Source organism: Halyomorpha halys, unplaced genomic scaffold, assembly GCF_000696795.3.
Source record: "Halyomorpha halys isolate HHAL.00 unplaced genomic scaffold, Hhal_1.1 Scaffold283.1, whole genome shotgun sequence".
Classification (NCBI taxonomy): domain Eukaryota; kingdom Metazoa; phylum Arthropoda; class Insecta; order Hemiptera; family Pentatomidae; genus Halyomorpha; species Halyomorpha halys.
Window position 1 is genome coordinate 435,465 of NW_027113072.1, and position 10,362 is coordinate 445,826.

General features: G+C 30.0%; 1 protein-coding gene across 2 annotated transcripts in view; it reads right to left on the reverse strand.

Annotated features, from left to right (window-relative positions):
- The window catches only part of LOC106680719 (TBC1 domain family member 30), a 499,453-nt gene that overhangs the window by 435,448 nt on the left and 53,643 nt on the right, over positions 1-10,362 (reverse strand). For both annotated transcript variants that reach the window (XM_067050693.1, XM_067050694.1), the window contains exons 3-5: positions 8,238-8,459; positions 7,152-7,389; positions 5,542-5,652 (exon numbers count right to left, since the gene is read on the reverse strand). In XM_067050693.1, the coding sequence (XP_066906794.1) occupies positions 5,542-5,652; positions 7,152-7,389; positions 8,238-8,459 (571 nt within the window). The remainder of the gene's footprint in view (positions 1-5,541; positions 5,653-7,151; positions 7,390-8,237; positions 8,460-10,362) is intronic.

The following is a 10,362-nucleotide window of genomic DNA, read 5'->3' on the forward strand; positions in this document are numbered from 1 at the left end:
AAAAAAACGTTACAGCAATAGTGCAAATGTATATTAGGTTTAGAAATAAAAACTGTAACATGGTCGCCGCGCTTTACGGAACCAATATTAGAGAAGATGCTGTAAGCAAACTGTACTGTCAGCACTCACCTTATGGCAAAGGAAGCTGTGTGGGCACACAAGATATTTTCACCTACGTTAGTTAACTTTTTTCTCTTCTTTTTTATTTATTGCTATTTACAACTGTACATTATAATACATTTAGCAAATTTAATCTCAGTTAAATTTGAGTGTTGCAGGCGTGTAGAAACTGCCCATTGGAAGCACTCTAATGACATTTTACATTTGCAGGTCTCGTGGCCATCTTCCTTTCAGGCGCCTCGGAGAATTGTCAGGAATGGAAGAGAAAGGTTAGAAACTAGTGGGTTTGGGTGGTTAGGGAGTTTGTAAAGGAAGGAATGATATCTGGTTCGGGTTAGATCGGTTAAATATAGAACATTTAGGTGTTTATGTATGATTTTATTTGTGACAAAGTACGGAGCATTGAGGATTTTACGAAGAATTTTGGATTGCAATGATTGGATACGAGAGGAATTCGAAGGTTTAGTGGAGCCTCAAAGCTCAACTCCGTATATCCAGATTGGCCTTATTACTGTCATATAGATCAGTTTTTTTTAACTTAAATATTTTTTTACAAGGCTGAGATGCTTAGGTTACTAGAGCGAAATAAGACCTAAGGTACAATGAACAACTTCAGCAAGTCACGTTCTGACTAAGATACGCTCTAGTGCGCTCGATGTAATATAGAGAGCGCGCCGTGAAAGCAGAGTAATCAAATAACAGTCCAAGACCAAATCGGTTCCCATCCTAAGAATAATTCTTTCCCGGGAAAATTGCCCAAAGGGCTCAGGACCGAGAGGGGAAATAACCGAAAGAAAACAAACATCAAATATCCATCGACGGAGGGAGGGAAGGGAGTGAGGATGAGGCGTTCCATTCTATTTCCTCCCACACCTGCCCCGCTCTTTATAACACTCCCCGCGTTCCAATTAAATTTTCTGTTATCAATAGAAAAATTTATGAATGGGAACTAATGAAAATATTGTGTTTATATTAAAAGCGTTGGATAAATAACGAATGAGATTAGTAGAATTGAAAAAAGTATTTGGGTGGAACAAGCTACCGTGAGGACAGTGTTTAATTTTTTAGTTCACTATTCGTATCTTTTTGACCTACTGTAAGTCCAAAAACTCTAAGCCGCCTATTGATTTAATTATTAATTATTTTGTATGTTTAGGTTTACACCATTTTATTTAATATTCTTTACTTACTTGTTTTACATTTATTATAGTATACATATAGTGTATATCATATACCGATAAAAAATATAGTTAGGGTAATACACTATATGTACACTACAATAAATGTAAAACAAGTAAGTAAAGAATATTAAATAAAATGGTGTAAACCTAAACATACAAAATAATTAGATAATGATAACAACCGCATCTTATTATCCTACTATGTCAAAATATTTATATTGTTTTTTTTTATGTTTTATCTGATGAACCTTTTTAGCTTTCACAAAGTGGGGCGAAGCGTCGGCAAATTAATAGCTGTTAACTATTTTTTGTTTCCTTTTGACCGAACTCCGACTATCTACATAATTATAAATAATACGGTCAATCATTTATATATATATACATAAAATCATTTTTTCCATGTTAAAAATAAATTTCCTGAAATAAGAGTAGTAAAAGCTTCCAACGATAATTGCTGTTTCTAAAACCTGGCTTAATCCAAATATTACTACTACTTATTTTGTAATTATTTCTCACTACATACTTATACATCATAAATTCCAGGGAATACTACTCAAATTCTGTCGAAATTTATTAAATATTTTAGATTTGTTCTCCCCTTCCCACCTACCAAGTTGGGGCAACTTTCCGTATGCGGAACTTTCTAGTATGCTAGAAACAGGCCAAAAAGGGCAAGAATTCCATACTTTGATGACATGTTTTTCTTGTCAGAACGTTGATTTTGGTCCATTTAATGAAAATTTCTCCTGCCAAGATACTCGGCGCGCATTGCACTAATTTTTTTTTTAAATCATAATAATAATCATTGTACTGATAGACCTAAATAAATGATTGAATTTACATCTTTGGACAAAGTCGAATTATTATGTACGAAATTAATAAGATCTCGAGCCCAACAATGGGCTGCTTCACAGCTGTCAAATACAGATATCAGAAGCCCAACACGTTCATAATATCAAACTGATCATGCGACGTGGGCAGAATATCGGCTCAATGCCAGGGTACGTGGGCGCCTATAGAAAAAGGACAGTTCCGACGAAACAGCAACCTATATCCAGGGGGCTGCCTCACATGACAGTGGATAATGATCTTGTATACCTAGCGGGATCAGGTTTCGATACCCTTATCCGCGATCATTGCTATTGTTAGAGATAGGGCATTTGCTTTTGTTCTAGGTCATGGTACACCAGCACTGGTTCTAGGTCAAGTTAAAACCTCGCTGAGTGCTCTGTTGCAGCCTTTTCGATCTGTCTACTACAGTTTATTCACATTTAGTCGGATATAGTTTAAAATGCTCAAAACATTCCATGCAAGAAGTAGGTACAAGTATAATTATAATTATTATAAAATCAATCGTTAAATAAGCTTTGAAAAAATGAGAAAGAACAAAAAATCTGCTGTGGTGTACCTACAACTTTCACTTACCATCCCACTTAAGCTAGAAATCCTCGCTCGTTTCAGAACAGATATTTCAGTTAATCACTGTGGTAATACTTCCTCTTACTAATTTTCCAAATGACTCATTCTGATAAGACATTGTCTAACCACTATTTCAACATTTTTAAATATATTTCTCGTCGTAAAATTTTAAAATTATTCTTTTGCAAAAGAATTGCAATGATAAAACTGTTTACTAAGTTTCCATTCTGTTCTTAACGATTTGTTCAATGCTAAATTGTTATAGAATCGATATTGAAAATAGTAGGAATGATTTTATGGAGTTTTCCTGTCAACTGAAAGGCTAATAAGTAAAAATGATATTTGTGATGAATACATTTATCAGGTGGGTAAAACGGAAAACCTACTGCGCATGCGCTCGCAAAGCCAAACTCATGTTAGAACCTACCTTTTATTTATGTGGTTCTCATCATTCTCCATTACCTTCTACCAATTTATGTTTCATATTATTTTTTCTAACATCCTTGGCTTCCAACGATATATAATAAATCTAATAATAAAGAAATTAATGGAGGTATCTATCAGAATGTACTAGGAAGGAATGACATTCAAAGGATATTAAATTATGGTAAAAAGATGCATATATGAACATATAGCATATATATATATATATATATATATATATATATATATATATATATATATATATATATATATATATATATATATATATATATATATATATATATATATATATATATATACATATACATACATACACACTCTACTTAATCTAGGACTTTTACCCCAAGCTTACAAAAGTATCAAGGATCCCAAAGGACTAATGATAGGCTCTGTTGTTTTTCCTGTCTTTATGGGTACACCTATTATTTATGTGGTGTTGTTATTTTTAGTTAAAACTTCTTTAATTAATTCATCTTGTTTCAATTTAATTCCACTTAATTAATTCCTATATTTTCTTTAATCACTTCCTAGTTTAAATATCCCCTTTCTTACTTATTGTACTCAGCAAATCAATCTTAGAAGTTTACATTGCAAGATAAGAATGAACAATACCTATTCTAACCACTAATAATTCTGGATTGACTTTCCGCTAAAAGGAAATTCTCATTATTCTTTTGGTTAGAACATCTACACTTCAGAAATTCAACAATATCACAATTTGTTATTGTTCATACTGAATAGATTATTAAATTGTAGCTAAATTCAGTAACTATTACGACTATTAAGGCCATCCCTTGGCTCCTGGTCCTCCACTATTCTCAATTCCTCCATATGTATAAATTTTCATTGCTACCATCCAGTTGTAAATTCTTAGAATTCAACTGCCAGACCATCACTTAATGCAAAATCTACACATTACAAGCCAGACTAGCTGAAATGCGAAGAAACCTCTTCTATAAGTCATTAAGGATCTTGTGTGCTGTTATTGATCCATCAGTAAACAAGATTCCATCACCCTTATGCATATTTCAGATGAATGGGCAAACCATTCTAATAGTGGAATAATCATGCCTACAACCTAGAATATGTTGTACCAGAATTCTAATCTTGATTACACTACACTACAATGCCTGGATATCAGACCAGAGTTCAAGTGTTTAAAAAAAAAAATTATCTTTTAAATTTGTAATGGATATTTGTAGCAATAAAATAAAACATAATAAGTATCCAGATTGACAATTCACCATAATTGGAAAACATACAGGGTACAAAGTTAACTGAATGAGATCAACTACCGATATCCTAAGAGTGCAGCACCATTAATCCAATAAGCACCAATATCAAGATTACCAAAATCATTACAACTAGTTTCGGAATCAATAATTTATTACTGGTTGGAATAATATTAGTTACTATCAATAATTCCTTTTTAATAACAATATATATTTTAAAAGTCAAACTGTACCATCTACATTTATTTAAATTAATTATTTTATCTTCTTCCACAGTTTGATTCAAGTAATTTTTATTTTGTAAGAAATAAATCAGTACTAAATTTCAGTTTTTTTGTAATTCATTTCCTTCATTCATTTTATAAGTAAAAACTGAATTATTTTATTCAATTTTGTTTTTAAATAAAAAAAAAAAATTAATCTAGATTTATAAGGTGTTCTATGTGAGGAAATATATAAATCACCAGTATTAGTCCTAGTAGTCAAGAAGAGGACGGATAAGATCAAGAATGTAGATGGTTTGTTTGGTTTTTCATTCTAAAGGGTTTGATAAGAAAGTCACCGAGCAAATACCATTCTTATTTAGGACCTACCTATCAGAACTATAAAGATGCCCAGGATCAAATAAATTGAATCATATATAACAATACATTAAACATGTCAAATTCACCTTGGGTTTACCAAGCAGTTCTCCATAAGGCAGGTATTCATGTTCATAAAGTAAAAAAGGATACAACAATAAGGTGAGTCCTCAATGGAAAGGAATCACAGTGTATTAGGAACATTTTTGTCAAAGCAAATTGATTAGAATAGTCAGGAAGCAAACCTAATTAGAGGAGAGGATTAAAGCTAGGACTATGATATAAAATAAGAGGTGAGTTTAACATGAAAATCCATTTCTGGATTTGGATATCTCTGGCATCGAATCTAATCTCTAATATGGAGACCCATCAATCTGAAGGATTATAACTACTTAATATTGAAACTACCAAAATATTATTTAATATAATAATAGCAAAATTATATTATATATAACTGACATAATATATCAATATTTTACCTCAACCTTATGATGGAGAATTATTATAATAAACAATTTTTTACTACAACAAGCAAGCAATCTCAAGTATTTATAAATTACTTACATTTTTTTTGTAACTGCTCCATGGTGTACCTTGATGGTTCATCTTCCACTATATATTTTTCCAAGAAGCCACAATGAGAATGGTATCGTTCAATCTTAGTTCCATAATGTCCTGAAACAATATTAGTTAAATTTTCAGACCATCACAGATAAATATTTTGGGATTGTAATTATTAAACTTTATTATTATAGCGGTACTGATATCTGACTGACTGGGAATACAAGCTGAATTTTGGAGGGTAACCTAAAAAGTCTGAGATTTTTTATTAACCTCTTACTCAGCTGACTATAGATAAAAAATATACAGTTCAGAGGAAGGAATAATAAATGAAAATCAAACAAGCAGCCATCTGTTATAAAAAATTATTAAGTATAATTAGATCTTTGGAAATCTTTATTGGAAAAAGCAAAACTCTCTGATTCTTCATACAAAAAATTAAATAAATTACTTAATGTTTGATTACTTCAGGTATAATTAAACACTGAAGAGTGGAGGTGGACCAAAGTCCAAGATGACAATGATTAAGCCCGGCTATAATAATAAAATATTTCCAATTTTATTAGCTGTTAATCAGTCTGTTTATTCAAAATAAAAATTTTATTCCATTCTAAAACATTACAGGTTCAAGAACAGCTCGAAATTTCAGGAGAATATTTCATATTTAAAAAAAAAAATAATTAAAAATAATTTTTTCCACAAAAGAGTAGCACAAAATACCTTATATCTCAAAAATATATCAAATACTATTTCAACTTACAATAAAATAATACTTTATGAGAGTACTGGAGGTTTTTTATTCAATGTAAGAACTCATTTTTAAGTACATATAATTTATATAGTAAAAAATGTTGAGATTTTTTCCATTTTTTATTCTTTTGTTTCTTTAACGTACCAAATTTAGATACCGACAAATTTTTTAAAGTAATAAATTTATCTTCTTAGAAGAATTTGAAATTTTTTAAAATAGACATATTACCTATAAATATAGATGTAGATATAAATATTAATAGATATGCAGATATCTGTTAAAAATACATATAATTAACTTCTAATAAAACAGAATCTTTATAATATATCCTGGTAATTAATCTCAAATAATGAACTATTTTTACTGCAGTGCATAATATAAATATAGAGAGAGGGAAACAGTTTATTTATTTAGAGACAGTGCTGCCCAAATATATTGAGTAACTAAAATACACAGCATAATAATCTTCCTGCGGGTAGATATGTGTTTTTTTTGTCTAAATTTCTAAACTGATATTTCAAAATTATATTGATTAGACCTTTGCTATAAAGGTAAAATAAGAGTTAAAATAAAAAATATATATATGGTAATAATCATAGCCAAATCACCACAAATCATTGACTTTAACTTTAAAAAAAAAAAATTCATTCCTTTGAAATTGATTTTTAACGGTTGCTGTTTGAGGTTATAATTTTTAATTCAGACTTTACTAATATAGGTGAAAAACAGACCGAATGAGAATTTGTCTTCCTGAAGAAGAGTAAATAAATCATAAAAATTTCTAATTTAGTATGTAGAAAAATAACTTAAACCATAACTTATAGAGATTATATTTAAAAAACAAAAAATTATGGATCAATACCTGAATATAAGAGATTATCACTCCTTCTTCTTGATAATCTGGACATCTCCTCAGCTTTATTTATTTCTGAAAGAAGCTGATCAAATAGACGAAACAGACGTTCCTTCTCGTCTCTCTGTTTCTCCTCTTTCTTGGTATCTCTAGTTGTCTGGTGATAACCACCACCTGAGAGAGGGATTTCAGTAAGGGAGCTCTGGTCATCATCGTTCAATGATGGAAGAGTTAGCTCTGATACAATCTGAATGCATTAAGCAAGTGAATAAGTGAATTAACAAATCTTAAATAAGTCATGGGTTAAAAAGATCTAACCACTCTTATATTATATACAAACATCTCAATGTTGATTTAAACCAAGATACATAATTTAAAATTATTACAATAAATGTAATTAAAAAAAAATCCTACAAATACAATTGCATTTGTTATTCATTGTCAGCTACCATATAAAATAATATTTAACATTGAATATGGTATTAAAATATAAAAATGAGCCAATGCAATAGATTAAAATGAATTTTTTTTTTTTCAAAGCCCCTATTTGAAATAAAGCTTTGTGTTTAACAATGTCTGTTTAGTGGGGTTTTGTTTTCATCTGAAACGTTGTTACATTTTAAAACATGAATGTATTGAATGAGTATCGACTTTATTAGAGTTAATATGTGTGATATTTAATGGTATTGCGGCATACCACAAGTAGGAGTTTAGGTTAAAATGAAATATCTTGAACAAATATAAAGAAATATAAATATAAAATGACTGACAATTAACAGTACATATGGAAAATATTTCTGAATAAACAGATGATTTTAAAATCAATTAATTATAAATTTGTCTTGTAATCATTAACATGAAATTTCAATTTTAAGAATAATAGATAATGTTTCCAATTTTTGGTTGATGACTGGTTGGATGAAATAAAATTTCAAACATAAAGTCATTATCAGACAGAAACAAGTAATTTAGAAATATCACTGTTAATATAAAATCCTCGCCAATCCTTCAAATATTCATAATGACCCAATTGATTTCAAATTTGCGCATTATACATGCCAATTTCGTCAACTTTTGGAAGTATCTAATACTCACTGAGGAAGCTGATGATGTGCAAGAATTGAGGCTGCTCTCACTTGACAGCACTTCCCTGAGGATTGCATCTTGATCAACTACCGGTATCTCTGGCAGAGGAGGAGGTGGCAAAGAAGAGACCAGAGGACGGTCCCTGTTCCTGGCCACCAAGGTAGAGAAGTCAGGGGAGATCTCTATCTTTTTCAAACTTTGTCTCTTCTCCGTTTTCTTCAAGCAATCCTTCTGTTGGATAAGCAGCAAAATTAGTACATAAAAAAGAACAATTTACTATATATTTTTTTTATATATTTTATTTTATACCAGATCAGCCTGGTGGGACTTACATGGTTGATATAAACGTTATGTTATATATTTTTTTTTTTAACAGTTGATTATTGGGGGTATAGTCTCGTACAAAAGACGCTCCTAACTATAAACAATGTTATTATTAAAAGAAGAAAGATAAAAAAAGTAAATAGATAAGAATAATGCTTCATAATAAAAGAGGAAAGTAAAATTATTAACAAAAAATAATGTAATTGGTACAGTTAAATAAAACAAATAATTGCCCTCTAATAGTAAAAAGAAACAAGTTAATTTGAAAAAGGGACGAGAGAAGAAAAATAAAAATAATAATAATGAATAAATAAAATGAGTAATAATAAAAAGAAAAATGAAGGTAGTGAGAATATGAATTAATTTTATATTTATTAAAATTTATAAAAGAATGTCCTGCAGCAGTCTGGGCTTCAGTCTTTGGGTTGAGGTTGGGTTCCCCAGGTTGTAGGTCACTGCTCCTTTAACTGTCGGCAACTGGGAGTGGAATTTCATGAACCGTTTTTTGATCTAATCCTCTATAATTTACTATATTGAATAATTTTATTAAAAAATAATATTAAGCCTGAATAAGTTAAATATCTCCAATAATCAAGAATTATTAATAGTAAAATATAGCTAAATACTGTATATTGAATAAAAATGATCATGAAATTTAAGATCCTTCTGCCAAATACCATCATAGGGAAATCAATTTGAATAAATTTAGAAGAATCAGGAAATGTAGTCGTGGAGTGAAGTAACCTTTCTACTTAAATAAATTAACAATAACAATGTTCACTTGAAAAAATTTAATATTCTTTAGGAATTCGTAAAAAAAAAAAATAATAATAATATATTATACAACTTCTCATAAAGAAACATATTACGTTGGACCTGATAAACTACCTTTAAAAAAAGGGCGATCAAATATGATATTTTTGTTGTTATTTGCCTAAGTCCTTAGAGAGATACAACGAAAAAATCTGGTGCAATTCACGTATTACAAAACTTTGACACATTAATCTCCTTATGTCATCTAGATTTACGTAGATTGGTGAGCTCGTATTGAAGTTATTGCTATTTTTGTGATTTTCGAAAAAAAAAAATAATAAAGACCAGAGAAGGTAAAATTTAGGGCAAAAAAAAATTATTTTTCTGTTGCTGTAACAATTTGTATTTCACAGATTCTAGAAGTGGGTATAACTAATATCAATTATGTTCCTGCCAAGACTTCCACAGTTTAACAAAACAAGTAATGAAATCGGGCAAGGCCGGGTGGTCTCGGCTTTTCCCGTTCGATGTCTCTGTTTTTTCTCTTCGCACATTTAGTTACTTACAAAATTCTTTAATGTTTTTTTTTTTATTATTGCTAACAGTGAGAACTAGTTACTTTTTTTTAATAATTAAAATTACACCTCTATTTCAATACGGATAAGATCTGTCTACTACTACTAAAGACTACTCATTGTTTCACTAAGTTTAATCAAAATCGCAAAAGCCATTTTGGAGAAAGTCGTACAATGTGTAACATCACGTAAATGTGTGAACAATTAATTCTAAAAACTTCTGGTCGGTAGATTTCAGGAAAAAAATGGTCACGTCTCAGGCATACACTCACCTTAAATATAGATTTAAATTTCGTGCGACTTTTAGTTTTTGGGTTAGGCTGGTCACACACAGAGATCATTTTGCGATAGGTGGTTATTTGGACTCGGGGACCTCAAAAAGTGTATTTCCATCGAAAATTCAAATTTTTTTTTTTTAATTATTTATTTATTGTAATTTACAACTGTACAAAATAATACAATAGGTAAATATGTAGTATGTT